At 43.5% G+C, this 19,020-nt stretch overlaps 1 protein-coding gene across 1 annotated transcript in view; it reads right to left on the reverse strand.

The window, feature by feature from the left end:
* PPP6R3 (protein phosphatase 6 regulatory subunit 3) overlaps positions 1–19,020 on the reverse strand; it is a gene marked incomplete at its 3' end in the record, with an annotated part of 111,024 nt that overhangs the window by 45,444 nt on the left and 46,560 nt on the right. Inside the window, exons 3-4 of the mRNA XM_007450450.1 lie at positions 5,308–5,540; positions 699–885 (exon numbers count right to left, since the gene is read on the reverse strand). Of these exons, the coding sequence (XP_007450512.1) occupies positions 699–885; positions 5,308–5,534 (414 nt within the window). The remainder of the gene's footprint in view (positions 1–698; positions 886–5,307; positions 5,541–19,020) is intronic.

Here is a 19,020-nt window from a genome sequence, read left to right on the forward strand (position 1 = left end):
GGCGGGGGGCGGGATGTGGGAACACAGATGGACAACACCACAAAGAAGATGACCACGACAACGAAGGAAGAGGAGGAAGCGGGGGAAGAGGTTCCTGGTGTTAACAGTGAGGAATGAGCTCCTGCTAAGCCCTACCGGACAGGAGCAGCAGAGCTCCGTGTGTACGCACATGACAGTCAGTACCTAGATGGCTCAAGTTTTTGAGTGGAGTCAAAATAGAAACAATCACCATCTGTATAAACTAACCATCAATTGCATTTATGGGAAAGCTTTTTAAGTTTCACCTGTGATCATCCTTAAGGGAAAGAAAAAATAAGTAAACTGTTACTTTACCACAGTCACTAAGATGCCACCCACACACCAACCACTCAGTGTGCACCCTCCTCACACTATCCTCACAAATGGACCCCAACACTCTCATGCTTCCAACCACTTGTCAAAAGAGGAAGCCAAAGTATACTGAAAAACTGGGATGTGAGGTACTCAGAAAAGAAGAGGTCAAATTAGAATGTATTCATTAATGAGTAAGTCAGTGTTAAGTCAGCAAGCATTTAAAATGCTTAAGGTTTAAAAATATATCCTTTTACAGAACCTGGATTTAAGGCAAACTCAGAACACTGAAGCAACAAAATTACTGGGGGATCATCTCAGGGGGATGATCAGCCCTAATACTTACCTTTTTGGAAAACAATATTTACCTGTTCTGGTTTTCTGCTGATAAGAATACTTAGCACCTTGCTGAAGAAACTGGCAAGTAGTGGGTTCAAGGGGGAATCGTTTAGGAGGAAGCTATACAATTTCATTAGCAAGGATTCATCTTCTCCCAGTCTATCATTCATTTGGGAGACATCAGAAGTGAGCAACTCACAAGATATATTTGGATACCTAGAAGAACAGGATACTTATATCATCATCTGTATTAACAGTTTAATTACATAAAGTAAAATGCAAATCAGAAAGGTTTCCTAAAACTCTGTGAAAAATAAACAGTCATCTTCTGGGAATTAGAAAATAATTTCAATCCATTCTGTTCAATTTAATCTAGAGAGATTATAAAGTGATTTTTCTTCTGTGTCTAAAAAATGGTTTCTAAACCAAGCTTTAACCCAACAAAACTAGAGCACACCTGGGACTCAGGAGGCAAGGGCGGGGCCTCCTCAGAGGAGGAGGCGCGATGGGGCAGGTCAAAGCCTTGGGGGCGCAGCCCTCAGCAGCCTGCTCCGGCATGCAAAGCAGCACAGCTCATAGGACAACCGCGGGGGACGCCCATTTCCAGGAAACTGCACTGCACACAGCACCCTTAACTATTCAAGACACATTTAGGTTCCTGGACAGGCTGCCTGTATTCTCAGATGGGTTGTAACTGGAGTTAGAAAGCTGGGCTTATCAAGTGTTCAGTCCATATGACACGTTAAGAGAATAAACATTCTGATACACTCAGGAGAGAACAGGACATGGCCTGAGTTACCGTATACAGAGCTCTCCACACCAGTCTTCCAGGATCTTCTGGGATCAGCCCACCAACAGATCTCACTGCTGTGGGACACAGTCCTCTTCCCCAGGCCCCACAGCCCTAGAAATGCCTGTACCCCTAAAGCACGTTTGCCCCTGAGCGCAAGAGCACTCTCTGAAAAGTAGGCAGTAGATGCATTTTCTCCACTCACTTCTTTTACTACAAATGACTTCTCATCTGTTCTCAGAGCAACAGTGGAGACTCCAAGGCCCGTCCAGACTACACTCTCCCCCTCCCACCGTTCACCTCTCTGCTCTTTATCCCTCCCAGGTGAGTAGCAGGGAGTGGCAAGCTCAAATGCTGATCAGGACAGGGAGGTGACAAAACAGCCAGAAGCAGCTATATGGCAAAAGAGAGGGGTAAAGGGTGTGGTGGGAACCCATGCAGCACCCCTGAGGCATCCAAGACAAGCAAGCAGCTGCCTCTTTGGAGACCACTGGCTTGAGAAGCAACTGGCAACAGACCAGAAGCTGCAGCACCTAGCAGGTCTGCCATGAGGGAGGAACACTGAACCGTATGAGAATATCCCCAAAGATCACATTATCAAATTGCTGTCTTCCGGAGGCTTTGGCTCAATCAAATTAAAGCCTTCCTCACTTTATAGAACACATGGACTCAAAGACCCCATAATATAAAGTCACCAAAGTGCCGGAGGCAGGAGCAAGCAATGGCGACAGGTGTGGCTTCTGGAGTCACACCACCTAGGCTCAGAACCTGTCTCCACCACTTTACAAGCTGTATGACCTCAGGCACGTTACTTACCTTCTCTGGGCCTCAGTTTCCAAGGATGCAATATTAAGACAACAGTCCTTACCTCACGGGGGAGAATAATACATACAAAATACTGAGAAGGAGGCCTGGAATAAATAAATGCTAGCTGTCTTAATTCCCCTTTTTCTTCTACTTCATAAAACTGCCTGAACGCTGCAACGAGGCTGGGGTTGCGGGGGTGGTGGCGGAGTCAGCCCAACTGCCCCAATTTGGAAGCTGCTGGCAAAGTGCCGGGAAAAGCTGGAGACGCCAGCTCCGGCCACAGGCCAGTGTGTAGGGAGTAGTCTCAGAATTCTGATGCAGAAGGTCCAGAAGAACGCGTGGGCAGCTTTTAAAATTTTCACCTGTTTCTCCACCGGTGACCTAGAGGTCTGACTGAGCTCAAGAAGCAGGCTCGTGGGGGCCCAGGCACAAACACAAAGCCTCAAAGTTCTGGTTCAGAACAGGCTGGGGCTACTCTCACTCTCCCTCCCTACCTCCCTAAGATTAAACAAGCTTCTGAAACACCCCAAGACCTCCTCGATGCCACCCCTCAGCAAGGCCTCTCCAGCCCCACCCCACCCTCTGACCTCAGCTGCACAGAAGCGATAGGAAGAGAGCCCAGCCCAACCGTACCCCTGACCTGCAGCCGGTCCCCTTCCTCCTCCCACTATGAAGCCACCCTACTGTCTTCTCGACCGAGGCCAGCACAGAACATCACGAGACCTCCCGCTCCCTCCACACCAGCCCCGTTTCCCCCTGCGCTGCATCACCCTCACCAGCACATAAACACACCGCTATTTCTCGCATCTTTGAAAAAAAACAAACACCACACCTCTCCTGGCTCCACATCTGCCTGTAGCTCCCACTTTCTCTCTCTGCTCCTTTTCCAGGGAACTACTTGAAAGAACTCTCTGCTTTGTCTCCAGTTCTTCCTCAGAAGCACTGCAGCAGGGCTTCCGTGTCCACCAACCTGGAGAACCTGCACTGAAGGGGCCCATGTGCTCCACGCTGTAAATGCCAATGGTTACCTGGCCTGTCAGCACAGCCCCTGGATCCCCTGGGCCCCCTGTCCCATCTCCCCGTCCTGAAGCCTGGCCTCCCCTGACAATGAGGGGAGCACTCCTCCGGGTTCTCCTCTTGCCTCTGAAGTCCCTCTGTGGGAACCCTGACCCGATCAACAGCATCTCAGCTTTTGGGTTTACACTACTACTTAAGGACCTATTTTTAAAGTTCTGTTCAGATTTCTGCTAAATTATTTAAAACGGAGGTATCTGTCATTAAGATTAAAAAGTTAGTGTAAAAATGACAAACGTTTAACACCTTGTGTATGATCACTGGATTAAAAGTGATGGGTTCAATCCACATGTGTAACTGATACGCAGTTACGAACTTCACAAACCACAGCAATCACCCCATCATCCGTAAACTAAAAAGCACTAGTCTAAATTTCCTTAGATGACTATAGTCAACCTTAACCCAGAGAAGCTTTCAGATCCCCTCTGAAAAATCGCTCTGTGCTAATCCAGCTGTCCGAGTTATCCGGCTCTGTGTATGTCACCACAGCTGGTGGCTCTGTCCAGGCCAGAAGTGCAGCAGAGAACTGCTCTGCTCAGCTCAAGCCATGCTCCCTCGAAATGGTGCCAACCAGAAGGCTGCGTGCCCAGGGAAACACACCTGCTCTCTCAACCTCAAAGGCAGCACAAAAGGCGCTGGCATGGCAATACAACAGATGCCATGACTACTTTTTGGTAAAATAAGCCATTTCCACAAGGCTTGCTTACTCTTCTCCAGTTAAAGAAGTATTCGCTTCACTCAGCATGTGAGAAAACAGACCCAAGAAGGGTCAGCCTCTTGTTCAACTTCTCAGGGCTTCCAGGAGAGGGCTACACCCATCCGGGTGGGCCTGATACAAAGCCCACACCATGCTGCCTCCAGCCAGGATAAGCCCCACGACAAGCAGCATCCACACATGCTGGTTCACTGTGAAGGGAATTCCAAAGTAGCAAAGTATCTATCTTTGGGGCGAAAGGAGTACACTGGTATTCCTGCCAAATTTCTGTCCTTTTCTTTTCTAAGGTACTGCTCTCTGAGTGGAGACGTGCTGCAATGCTAGTTGTCAACCTTAATGGCTGGCAGAGAACATGACTTCCTTGAAGATCCAAGCCATGAGAACTTGGAAGCATTACTAAGTATTATTCCTCTGACAGCAAAACTCTCCCCACAAAGAAATGAAAGGATATCTGAAAAGGGGGACAGACTGGGGGAAAAAGGGCAAAGGAGAATCTACTGTAGGCCATAATTCTTCCTATTCCATTAAGTTTATTTAATGCTTAATCAATGACTTTTTGTTTTGTTCCTGAATTGGTTCTATTTTCAGGCAGAGAGGGGGAACAAATATTTCAATAGAGTTGGAGATGGAAAAGTAACTAACTGATACCCCAACACTTTAAATACATATGGAATATTCGCAGAGTTTCCAGGGATCCGAATACAAAGTGTCGTAAGCTGGCGACACCAGTGGTGAAGTAGATAACATCCACTGCAGTTATCCAAGGTCTTAGCTGCTTAAATTTAGCTACAGTAATGCTCACCAAGACCCATACCCTTATTTTCAGTTAACAAAAGGTCAGAATTTATTTAATCAGCAGCGCTGTTCATAAAACAAGCTCTGGCCCAGATGTGCTGTGTGATCTTGAGTAGTCACATCATCTCTGTCTTCCTATTTGCAAAAAAAGAGAAAATACTTACTTGGATTGTCTTACTATTTTAGGAAACTTTATCACTGTTTATAATGCACCTTGCCCTTAGACAAAACCTTTTGGCCAAAATTTAGAACATTCACTTTAAAAATCCTGTGATTTCACTGGACTTAGTTCTAGAATAGATTGTTTGCTCCACTGAGCCTGTTGCTCTTGACATGTTAACATTCTGTAACTGGTCTACGGCAGCCCTGCAGAGCTGCTAGACAACAAGGACGATAATATACCCTACCCCCCACTTCACTTCAGCCCCACCCTAAAGAGAAGATTGAATTTTCTTACTTGTATCTGATCTTTTCATCCATGTCTTGAGGTGGTTCTTCAATAATGAATGAGACTAAATCTTCGAGACATTCTGCTTTTAACAGGAACTCTATAAGTTTGCGGTTCTGAGCTTTACATTCTTGTAAAACATCTTCCTCATCCATCAACTCCTTCAGTGTTACATCTTCTCTTTCTAGAAGTGTGTCTATGTGGGATGATGAGTGAAGATCAAATTTCCAAAACATGCTGCTCTAAACAAAATGCAGAGAGTATTTCAAATACAATCTCAACTTCACATATTAATTTTTCAAATTTCCATCTAGTTTTAGTCTAAAATGTCAACTTGGGTCACATAAGAAAAACAAGTTCCATGTCGAATCTATAAAATACTTTCTAAATAAGTAAAACTGGCAAGATTTTTTCCTTCTCAGAAAATATTTTTATTGATAACAAAGAATTTTGACTTGAAAATGCTCAAAGAATGATAAAACCTGGAATGATTTTAACCTGCAAAATTAACCCATCCATACTTTAAGAATTTAGTGCCGGGAAAGGAAGAAAATAAACCCTTTCTTCAGGGTGAAACACACATTCTTACACAGAACTAGTATCTTCAGTAACAAATGACAAGTATCGAGACCTAAGTACATGGTACTCTTCAGGATATTACAACATTAAATAAATAACCACCAGGAACCAGAACTTTTAGCCACTGACAGCACTTTCACAGCTGAAAATCTGAAAGCCATAAAATGGTAAAACCTATGTCATTCTTAACAAAGAAACAAAAAACTGTAGCAAGATGACCTTAAAGAACAATAATTCACCGTCTTCAAAGTTGATCACGGAAAATTCGATCCTAGGATGTCTACAGACAAAAGAGTTCACTGTCCTTATTTTAAATACTTCAGCAAAGTCACTGACTGAAAAGCCATTAGTGACATTCAAATACCTTCCCACGTCCCACTGGTATCAGGTCAGTATGTCCTTATTTTGGTCTATAAGCCGAATTTCTGCTAATCTAATGGTCTCTCCACTTGAAGTGAGAAAACTGGACACAGTTAATAATTTAGCCTTAAGTCTTCAAAAAAAAAGGTCTCATTTAAAGTAGCATGTCTTTTCATTTTTTTGTAATCCCACATATAAAGGCAAAGTATAATGAAAAGTACTAATAAACCACAAAAGCAAATCTGATATCAAGCCCTTACTACTGGCTAGTTATAAACAAGATATACACTCATATTCATCAACTGAAAACTATAAACATCTACAAACCAAAGTCATACTTCTAAAATATGGATCAAGATATAATCACATTATCTACCTCAATTAAAAACTGACTTCCAAAATTTTAACCTTATAAAGGTAACTCATCATATACTGATTTACAGAGAAAACTGATAATTGGTGGTGATGAAATAACAAGTGTTGGCAAACTTCGGCCCACAGACCAAATCCAGCCCACAGACTGAAAGCTAAGAATGGCTTTGATAATTTTAAAGGGTTGTTTAAGAGAAGCATATGTGACAGTGACCATGTGTGGCCTGCATATTTACTATCTGGTACTTTGCAGAAAAAGTTTAGCATCCCTTGCTCAAGAGGAAATAGAGTGCTGACTAACACATTCCTTATTGCCATCTCTGAACCCTCACGGGCATGTCCCCCACAGTCCTCACAGCCTGCCCGGAGGGGCGGAGCCACGTGGTGTCAGGCGGGACTGTCTACCAGATCCATTCTCTCCCTTCCTTAGGCACTCACCTAGACCATGTCCCCAACTTCTCGGGCAGGTAGATATGGCCACATTACAAAGTTTTCTCCAATGTACTGTGAGCCATAAAAACCTCCATGTGCTCCCCCCGGCATCTGGCTGGATGTTGATGACCAAAAAGGCCCCAAGGGACTGCAGAGCCCAAAAGGAAGGTGTCTGCACCCCCAAATCACCACGAGGAAGATCGCTGCCTGCCGATCTGAGAGCCTGTCCTAGGCCGGGTTACGATGAGCCATCATACACACCTGGTCTGTATTCCAGCAGGATGGCCGACCTGACCAACCAGCTCCTCCAAACTCCTGAGCCCATGACATCATGTGTTATTATACTTATTATACACAAGAAAAGGAATTCTTGAGCAACTATCTGTTTTAAAATGCCTAACTCCTTTTGCTTTCCACCATCCAAAATTAGAGTAGCATTTTTCAAATCAGAACACCTTAAAATATACATTTCCACAGTGCATTTTCTTTAAATTGGGTAGGTATACTACCGACTTAAAAATAAAATATAACCACAGTAGACTCTTAAACATTATGTATTCTACCTTTTAGCCAAACCGCAAATTGATTGGAAATGAACAGCACTGGTAAATTAGTTACCCCTGGCTTGGCCCTACTTCTATCTGTGCCCTTTGAAGTAAAATCAAGCTAGGTATGAACTAACTGTTACAAAGTTCAACTGCCCAGGGCCCTGGGGTAAATGGAGTCCTTTAAAAAATGTAACTAAGATACTCAAGAAACTGAAAAAAGTCAGAACTTCAAGAGCTCACTTTTAGTAAACAAAAATACACTTTAAAATTCTTAACCTAGGTATACTTCCACAGGATTTAGGGATAAGAGGGAATACACTTTCTTACAGTAAACCAATTCACAGGCTTTTAAATCAATACTGACAAGGAGAGAAATGGTAAAAGCAAACTACCCTCCATCTTTCTGCAAAATCCTAGAATTGTTTTATAAATTGGATGAGGCACCTTGAAAATAGGGTTTTCTCCACAAGGGCTGAAGAGTATGTGGGCAGGAGTTAACTGTTACTTGATGCCACAGAGGACAACCTCTGCTATGCTCCGCCTTCCTCATAACTGAAGACACAAGTGAAAATTATCACCATATATGCATAAAATAGGACCAAAGGATCCATAAATCTACTCGTCATAGATCAACTGCTTTAATTAAGGGTCCTGTGAAATTAATAAAATATCGTCCTTCTTGGAAGCAAAACCTGGGCCACAGTACCTTTATTTCAAAAGCAGTTAAGCAGTGACACTTTGTTTCTGAAACAAAAGGTGCTACCTTGTCTCTATGACATGGGACCTGGTATGGTGATGTGGTTAAATCACGTGCAAGAGGTTTGAGAAGGACGTCAGTCCCTCTCAGAATCTGCCAAGGCTCTGCTGGTAGAGTATATTCAACGGGGCCCAAATGTGGTTTATGTAAACCACCTACAACCACTTGCTTTCCATCAAATAAACATCATTTTCTCCTAGGACTCTTAAGCATCTCAACATACTGGATTCCAATGCTGGCTCCACAACTGCCTGGCACTGAGGCCTCAGGAAAACCACTTCACCTCTCTAAGCCCCAATATCCTCAAACAAGTAAACTGGCTGTGAGTAGATAAGAAAGGCCCGGTCTGGTGGCTGAGACATACCGGCACTCAGCACCTGGAAGCTTCTGTGTAATCAACATACCACCCCCTTGAAGTCAAGTGAGCTTTAAACCCAGTGCTACCGAACTTCCATGGGGTCTTATTAAAACACAGTCTCAGATTCTGATTCAGGAAAGCAGGGATCAGGCCCGAGATTCTGCACCTCTAGCAAGTCCTCAGATGCTGCTGCTGTCCTGGGTTTAAACCATTGCTGATCATTTGTAATAAACTGCAATAAGTATATTCAAAATAATCGTGCAACCATGAGAAACAGAGGAAAAGCCTACTATACCAACACGTGACTGTTATTTATTTCAGAAACTCCCTGTGGACAAGCTGGTATTAGTGGGTTTTCCTTCAACATAACAGAAGCAAAACATAACACTTTCCAACAGAGGCCAGAAAAAATGACACCATGAACACACTAAAAGGTAAACTATTAGAGAGCTTTGGAGAGAGAAACTGCTGATGGTCCTGCCTACAAATGAGAAGGAAACTGTGGAAATGACAAAGAAGAACTTTAATGAGTTTAAAATACAAAATCCCCTATTCATACGTACTAACTGCCTAATTTTGGCAATTTTCTATCCAAGTGGGGTAAACTGTACTCTATAAAGCCCAAGTCTGCAAACTGCTATCAATGATGGAAAACCTGTATCCAGGAATGGCCAGCCCAGGGCACAAGGTTCAAAGATTCAAAAAGAGATTCAAAGGTTATGAAGAATCTCAAGACAGCAACGTTGAGCCTGAAAGCTAACGCTTCTGGGTGTGGGCCCCGTGGGACTACAGGCCGCACACCTGCGAAGCCATCCTCTGGTGTGCCATTTCGTAACTGGCCCACTTCAATCCCCAAGATCCCAGACCCTAAATACTTCCTTGCGTGCTCCAGTCTTGCAGCAAACACGCAAAACATACATCCAGTTTAGACACAGCTGCAGCCACCTAAAGGAAGAAGAACAGCCTCCACAAGCATGAGCAGTAGCTGCGTCCACCTAAGGTAACACAGGGGAAAGACTTTAAGACAACAGAATGTGCTGCAGATTTTTAATACTATTTCTTTTAGATGTGCTACGAAGGGAATATTTACAATACAGATTTTTCCTGGGTCTTATACAAAGGCATGTAAGCACATGCTCCCCAAGTTCAAATCCCTACACACCTCAGTCTGCCTGCAGCACTCTCTAGAGGCCCCAGCCCTCAGCACTACGAGAAACGCAACACCTCCACCGTCACCCGAGCTGGTGCTAACAGAAACATCACTCAAGCCACAATGTGAGCCACATGTAACATGCTTAAATTTTCTAGCAGCCACACCAAAAAGTAAAAACGAAACTGGTAAAATTAATTTTAAATGTATTTATTTAACCTCATAGAGCTAAACATTATTATTTCAACATGTCATTCTTTTGGTACTAAGTCTTCAAAATATGGGTGTTTTGAAACTTCATAGCACGTCGCAATTTGGACCAGCCACATTTCCGGTGCTCGAGTCACATGTGGCCGTACGGGACAAGACAGCTAAAATTGTATGATTGCTACAATTATGATTCAGAGTTTCTCTCCTGGTACTAAAATATCTTCCCCATCTCCTTCCACAGCCAAAGTCAATAGTTACCTACCTTTTCCACACAAGGGCCAATGTGGGATAGGTGGGGAGAGACTATGGGCCACGGTCTTCCTTTCTTCTAAAATATAAACATACCGGGCTTCCCTGGTGGCGCAGTGGTTGAGAGTCTGCCTGCTGATGCAGGGGACACGGGTTCGTGCCCCGGTCTGGGAGGATCCCACATGCCGCGGAGCGGCTGGGCCCGTGGGCCATGGCCACTGGGCCTGCGCGTCCGGAGCCTGTGCTCCACAGTGGGAGAGGCCACAGCGGTGAGAGGCCCGCGTACCACAAAATAAATAAATAAATAAAATATAAACATACCTGGGAAATCATGTTTATTCTCATATATATATATATATATATATATACACACACATATACATATATACCTATAAAAGAAACAACTTGGACATTCTTAACTCAAACAAATAGGTCACAAGAAAACTAGAACTGTTTTTTAGCCTCTAATTTCTAGGAATATTTGTAGGGATAAAAGGTAAAATTTCAAATTCTTTACCTTGTGATAATGGAGAATGCTAGCTTGAATCAGGAGGGCTACAAGTGGTTCATTACTGGTAGAGATACACCTGGCTAAATTTTAAAATAGGTATGTGTCTGTGGGAATTTATTTCATTTTCTAAGTTAATTCAAAAATATTATGATGAAAAATAAAATGCCCAGGTCACTCAAACATGTTGGGAAACAATGATGTTTGATTAATATAAAAAAATAGACTCCCCACTGGTCCCAGAGAAAACTGAGTCTTCACTGCCTCCATTCAGTTTTTTAGTATATGTGCTGCCAAGGCGAGCACAACTGCCTCCATTCAGGTTCAAAACAACATGCGTATTACTCCGCGAGGGGCAGGCACATTTACCCCAAACCTTTGGCCGAGTTTACCAGCAGCCTGGGAACAGGGTGTAGTGAACAAACCGAGCTGCTGAAAGGCTGCTCTTACTGGCTCTCCTGCTTCTGCCAGTGTCCAGACACCTGGAGTTGCAGGACCCCTGGGCTTGGATTCAGGAGTGCAGAGAACTGAGTTGGGCCACATATAACAAGACCCAAATGGGGGGACGGCTAGGCTGAAGAAGGGTTGGTGGTTGCCACTCTGTACACTGAGAGCAGCATGCCACCAGGAAGGGACAGAGAGTAAAGTATCTATAAACAGCAGAGTGCAGAGTCACTCTGAAGGGAGGTCAGCTCTGTGTTATAAGTTAATGATAAACTCCCCCAAAAACAACGCTCAAGGCCTAGGCAAAAGCTATAATTTTCACACGAAGAGGCAGAGACATGCAACATCGGGAAGGAGTAACAATTGGGCTTTGATGGCAGTTCTCTTTAAGTACTAAGGAAAAAGATCACAAACGACTGGGAAGTCTACCCAGTAGCGGCCTCTCCATTCTGAACAAAGGTATCCAACTCATACAGCTGTCCCCTCACCCCGACCCGAACACTAGACTAATCAAGTGTCAGAGTGACAGAGACAACGAATTTCTTTAGAGGAAAGGGCAATACAAACTCAGGGCCAGTTTCGTTGTATTAGCTCTGAAACTGCTTCTTCCAAAGAACGTATCAAAAGCAATCAAGTTTCTACCATCCAGATGTTGTAGATGCTTTTCCCAGTTTTAATTTGTAACTTTCTTTGATATTTCAGCTTTTCAGAGTAGTAAATAAAGGAGTAAAATCCATTTAATATGCACTATATTAATCAACAGGTACTTTTATTATTTTTTTTGCAGTACACGGGCCTCTCACTGTTGTGGCCTCTCCCGTTGCGGAGCACAGGCTCCAGACACGCAGGCTCGGCGGCCATGGCTCACGGGCCCAGCCGCTCCGCGGCACGTGGGATCTTCCCGGACTGGGGCACGAACCCGTGTCCCCTGCATCAGCAGGCGGACTCTCAACCACTGCGCCACCAGGGAAGCCCTAACAGGTACTTTTAAAGCACTAATTTGCACTGTATTGGGGAATGCAGGAGTAATATGATAACAGTGCCTACTTCCTTGAAGAATACAATAAAACTGAGAACAGAGAAAATACAGAAAATAGATGGCATAAACTCCAAGCTTGTTCTGTAGAAAGGGAGCTCAAGGGAGGGGAGCCTGGACAGAAAAGACTTTGCTATAAATGAGGCCTAAGCTGGGCCTCAAAAGACAGGTAGGGCTCAGTAGGTGATCCTACAAGCATGGAGGATAGACCCTGGAGCTTCAAGAAATTCACAGCAGGGAGAAGTCCTGATGACAAGAAGAAAGAGCCTTTCAGAAGGCACTAGGAAAGGTTAGGCAACGCAAAGCCAGATCTCAAAGAGCCATGCACGAATGCACAGCAGAGCCGGGCAGGCTTGCTGCAGAAGCGAGGGAGGGAGCCAGTCCGTTCTAACTGAGATAAATGCACATTAAAATAGCTATAGCAAAGATTAACACAGTATATAGAAACAAATGACTCAAGAAAAGTAGAGGAAAATGACACAGAGGAGATGAAATTTAAGCTGTGGCAAGTACATTTTCAACAGACGCTGTACTCCCACAAGGGCGGAGAGGGGAAGAGGTCTAACCTGTTCCCAGAATGGCCATGTGCTTGAATATGACTAAAATGTGGGATAGGGAAGGGAGTGCTGAAGACAAGACCACTGAGGTGGGACACTGAGGTCAGGTGAGACAAGGCAAACGAGCAACAAGATGAGATCTAGAGTTTAAATGCTGTCAATGTGAAAGATGGACTGGACAGGGGTGAGCCTAGATAAAGAGCGGTGACCCAGAGACCATTTTAAGAACTCACAGAGGATGGCGAGGCCCTACAACAGCCTCTACTTTGAAAACCAAGTTATTCCCTAAGAAATTTCACATTAAATTATTATCCCCCCTCCAGTTTCACCCATAATTCCTCAAAGCCTAATTTTCACGTTTTCTTCATGCCTAGCTGTACTTAGGTATCAGATGATACAAATTTATGGATTGCCCTTGGAATTCTGAGCTACCTGGGAAATACACAATCCTCAGAAAACAAATGCCTACCCACACCCTGGGGCTAACTCCAAATACACCTCTAAGATGCTGTGGACAGGCAAGAGGTGTGATCTTAATCGCCCACTTCACTTTTATATTTAAACAGCCAACTGCCAATCAAGAAAAGTCCAGCCTCACTTTTGTCATGGAGTCCACACTAAAGTACAGTGATGTGTCCTTCTACAAGCTCTCATTATGAAAATGCAAGTGGACATGAATTTATGTGCATAATTTCCACAACTTCAAAAACTTCAATACGAGTATATGCAAAGCATGACTTATTTATACTAAGAACAAGTTTTTTTTTTTAAAAGTGAGACTAAGGGGTTGGAAAGAAAAAAGACAAGTAATGAGGATGACACAATGGTAATCAGGTTTTTGCCAGGAGCCTTGTTAGAGATCAAAGCAATAAAGGCAAGGAAAACCTAGCTGGATCTAGGTGTCTATTCTGTGTGTGTGTGTGCGTGTGTACAAATAAGAAAATAAGAAATAAGAAAATTCTAAGTAGAGGGTTTTCCATCTCAAGCATCCAGAATTCTCTGAACCTCTGAAACCAGGCAGAGCTGTCAACAAATCTGACTGAAATATCAGAAAGAAGTGACATGTAACTGGAGAGCCAGAAGAAACGTGATGCGATCAGAACATCTGTTATCTGAAATAACCCAAAAGAGTTCCTAATCTAAAACTGTAGGGATGGGAATTCCCTGGTGGTCCAGTGGTTAGGAAGCAACACTTTTGCTGCTCGGGCCCAGGTGCAATCCCTGGTCAGGGAACTAAGATCCTGCAAGCTGTGCGGCATGGCCAAAAAGTAAATACAATAAATAAAACTGTAGGGAGGAAGATTGGTCCTAAGCAAGTCAGGAACAGTATGAAAACAGCAGAGCTATAAGGAGAATTCTATACTAACACAGGGCAGGGGAAAGCCTTGGAAAATCCAACTCGCCCATGTTTTTACTAAGTGAAATCAGTTATATGCAGTTTGTGAGTCACCCAACCTGAATCAAGTGACAGTGGCTACTTTTTTATTCATACGTCCATTACAGACAAGATGCCCAAAGAGAACAGCCTTTCCAAATCAGAAATTCTAGAGCATATTGAGATGCCATTGAAAAAAGGCCAAAAAGAAACAAGTGTCAGTTTAAGAATGAGCTAATTATCCTGGTTAATTTGGAGTTATAAGCAACTCTGTAACAGAGACAGACATGGCAAATTGGTCACAAATTTTAAAGCTCCCCACCCCCATTTTTTCTAACCTTCGATCTTCCTTGCCCAGCAAACTTTAATCAGAATGTGTATAATCAGGACTTCCCTGGTAGTGCAGTGGTTAAGAATCCGCCTGCCAATGCAGGGAACATGGGTTCGAGCCCTGGTCCAGGAAGATCCCACATGACACGGAGCAACTAAGCCCGTTCACCACAACTACTGAGCCTGAGCTCTAGAACCCGCGAGCCACAGCTACTGAGCCCGCACGCCTAGAGCCTGTGCTCCACAACGAGAAGCCACCACAATAAGAAGGCCGCGCACCGCAACGAAGAGTAACCCCTGCTCGCTGTAACCAGAGAAAGCCCACGTGCAGTAACGAAGACCCATGGCAGCCATACATACATACAGACAGACATAAATAATGTGTATAATCATAAAGCATTTAGGGCTATCTCAACAGTCCCTAGACTAGCAGTAATAACCTGTTAACCTCCAGGAAGTGCTTTCCGTCATGAATATTTTACCAGCAAAGCAGACTGCTGGACTGCTGAGACTCTGCTCAGGAATACAAGCTCAGCGTAGAACATGAGACGTGAACACTGCTTACAGTCTTTATAGCTCCTTAATCTCTTCTAGCTATTCCACAATAACAGTAAATGCTCTGATACGGCAACTTTCTATTAAAGGAGGGAAAATGACTAACAGCAGCTCACAATTATTAAGAGACTACCATATGCCAGACTCTGGACTTGATGCTTTTAGATACATTATCTGTACCTCACAATAACTCTTCAAGGCTTCGCTCTCATTTGCAGATGGAAAAACTAAGATTCTAAGAGGTGAGATGATCTCCCAAAGACCACAGCTAGTGAATAAGCTGGCCAGAGCTGGGACTCAAGCCCAGGCCCATCGCGCTCCCAAGTCTGTGCCCTTCCCATCACGGCACACGGCCACAGGACCGGCATGGAACACCCGGTGAGCGACCGGTCCCAGCAACAGTCATCGAGAGCACAAGCCAGCCCCAAGCCAGCCCCAGGCCAGCCTGCGGAAGGGAAACAGCAGCAGGCTAACCTGCCATCTAATGGCTCCTGGGATACACTCATGGACAGGAACCCCATGTCTTCATGGGCAGGGAAAAGAATCACTTGACAGACAAGCTGGCTGGGAGCTCAGCCCAAAGAGCGTAGGTGGTGACACTGGAGGAGCTCAGCTCTTGTGGCCAGTGGTGCTATCAGAGCTGGTTGACCAGAATGCCAGAGGTTTGTCCAAATGCACAGAAAACACGAGTGAATCAGCATTTAAAAGCTGTCTGACATGATGAAACCAAGAGAAATTTACTTAACATGGTTAAATGTAAAGTCCTTTTAAAATAAAAACTGAAAAGCATGACATGGGGTGGGGGGTAGAGGTTGCTAGGCCTAAGAAAACTGTTAAAGAAAGTAACAAGTCCAAAGATTTTAGTTAATTATAAGCTTGACATAAAGTTGTATTATGCTGTGACTAATAAGCAAGTAACCCTCAGAATGTGTCATAGATCAACTGCCATCTAGGACCATGGGAGATACTAACTCTATTGAAGCCTTCCCTGGGCAGATCAGCTCATGCCAAGCAATATCATATCCTGTTCTGGGGCAGATGAAGAGACTGCCAACCACATGGCACCCAAAGAGGACCAGGGTGGCAGAAGGACTTGCCACTTGGAGGAAAAAATAATTAGCTTTGAATATCTCAAAGCTCTTTTATACTATCACGGACAGTGCCCAAAGGAAAAAATGAGAGCCAGTGAATGAAAAGGACAGATTATCTGTCCTATCTGTGAGCAGAAGATGCAGGAACTTGCTAAAGGTTAGGAACACCAACAACCTTCAAGACCCCAAGGCTGGAGGTGCTCTGGAAGCCTGGATGATTCTCTACGAGGGCAACGACAGACAACTTCCCGTTCTAGACAGAAAGACTATATTAAATGATCACCACACTGTTTTATGAATTTCTTCTCAAAGTCTATGTGATATAAAAGGCATGGCTACATTTGGGCTGACATGGAGTCTCAACAAGAAAATAGCAAAGGATTCTGCAACCTTCCAGATGCTTAGTGGGTTGAAACCTACACAATTCTCTACCCTTCTGGAAGCTCTAGAAAAACAACAATAAAGGACAAAGAAAAGGAAACAACAGCCAAGGAGAATGCCAACCAATTTATGAAAGACAGAAAATGGAGAAACAATTCAGAAAGTCCAACATCCAAGTAACAAAAGTTTTACAACATATTATAATTCACCACTAAACTCCCTTGTCAAAAAAATGTTTTTTCTCAGAGCATAAAGAAGTGACTCTCCCCCTAAGACCTACATGTGGCACCATGTTGAGTGGTAAAAGATCCTTTAAGACACAGTGTGAAAGTCCGTGGTATCGGAGATTAAACAAACAAAAAAAAGACTATCTAAACTCTTCTAGTGAGGAAAAACTTATAAAAGGACTGGAAATCAGAATGACATCAGCTTCCTCAATAGCAATTCTAGAAAAGAACATTTTTAGACCTGGAAGGTCTGAAAGATTTATTCACAGTTTCTTGAGGAAGCTACTGGATGGAGAATGGGCTTCACTAAAGCATGGCAGTAAGCCATGAGGGGAAGACACGGAATCCATGAGACCAGGGATCCAACACACAGAGAAGCAAAGATGACTCCCAGAAGAGGGGACACCTGCAGCTACAGACAAAGTCAAGAGGAACCAGTTTGGAGTAAACCATGAGGCAGAGGGCTCTGGAAAGGATATGTCCAAGGAAGTGTATTGCCAGATGTATGTTACCGTGTTGAGAAGGATTTTGCAAATTAAGTCAGAGATTTAGGGATTAATTAACCAAAATATACATACTTTTATTACTGATATTAACCAAAGTTGTGCTTTAACTATGTTGGGAGATGTGAGAGGGAAAGAGAGCTAAACCTTAACCTTCATAATTAGAAGTAAGATAGATTAGAAACTGCTACCTACAGGTATATAATTTAGAAATGCATAAGGAAGTAAAGATGAGGAAACAGCTAAGAGATGGAGGTAGCAGCTCCCAGTGAGTAAGTAACTCACTCACTAGGGGCTGGGGATGAGGAAGGGATAGGATGGGAAAGATGAAATAGATGATTGTTATTTTTTGTTATAAATCTTGTGATACCATTTGACTTTTTAAACTATGCACCTATGTAAGCTATGTACCTATGTATGATAAAATTAAAAATTATGAAAAGAAAGAAAATATAATAAAGCAGCAGAATCCCTGGCATTTAGGACAGGCTCTATAAATATAAGCACAATCTAAAATCAGGGTATTATAAAAGACTATCTAACAGAAAAACTATGAGGTGACTATATGCACTTAAGATTCCTACGTACAAAAAAACAAAGAAATAGAAAAATCCAACCAACAGCAGAAACCACAATGGTACCTTTTCAGTTTAGGTCCTTTCCCACCCCATTTTTTCTGCCATGAGTGTGTGAAGCAACTCCAGAGACTTAGGACACCTGGGGGTACCATACTGAGATTGCCAAATCTGGTCTGCCACCTTTTTTATAAATACAGGCCCTGAGCGAAGAATGGTTTTTACGTTTTTAACTGTTGGTGGGGGTGGGGGAGTATCAAAAGGACGATATTTCGTGACTTGTACAAATTCTATGAAATTCAAATTTCAGTGACCATAAAGTTTTAACAGAACACAGTCACACCATCCTTTACATTCTGTCTCTGGCTGCTTTTACACTACCAGGGCAGAGTTGAGCAGGTGTGACAAGAGACCACATACGGTGCTATCACTTTGCACTGCAGCTGGGCGCTCTCCAAATCGCAGTGACACGGGTACAACTCAACAGTGCTCAGAGTGCCATATGCTGTACTGCAACATTTTATTATTATAAGTGCACACCCAACATGTCAAAACAAGAAAAGAAAATCTGGACTTCAAATGTTGTGTTTTTAAGGTACAAATGGGATGTGAACTATTTTGTTATGAAATTAGATGGCAAAGCACTGTTTATTATGCAATCATACAATCCCTGTGCTAAAATACACTATATACTGACATTACCAGACTAAGCGGTCATCACAGTATTCCCAACTCACAAGAAAGGAACAGTCAGAAAAGTCAGAAAATGTTAAATGGAGTATCTTATTACAGGAGAATTTCTTCACAAAAATAAAAAAATGAAAACAAAGCTTCAATCAAAGCTGGTTTCTAAGGTCGCTTGTTAATAAGTTAAAGAAGCCGGGCTTCCCTGGTGGCGCAAGTGGTTGAGAGTCCGCCTGCCGATGCAGGGCACACGGGTTCACACAAAAATAATGAAAACAAAGCTTCAATCAAAGCTGGTTTCTAAGGTCGCTTGTTAATAAGTTAAAGAAGCCGGGCTTCCCTGGTGGCGTGGCGCGTTGAGAGTCCGCCTGCCGATGCAGGGCACACGGGTTCGTGCCCCGGTCCGGGAAGATCCCACATGCCGCGGAGCAGCTAGGCCCG

The sequence above is a fragment of the Lipotes vexillifer genome, unplaced genomic scaffold (genome assembly GCF_000442215.2).
Source record: "Lipotes vexillifer unplaced genomic scaffold, Lipotes_vexillifer_v1.1 scaffold1477, whole genome shotgun sequence".
Classification (NCBI taxonomy): domain Eukaryota; kingdom Metazoa; phylum Chordata; class Mammalia; order Artiodactyla; family Lipotidae; genus Lipotes; species Lipotes vexillifer.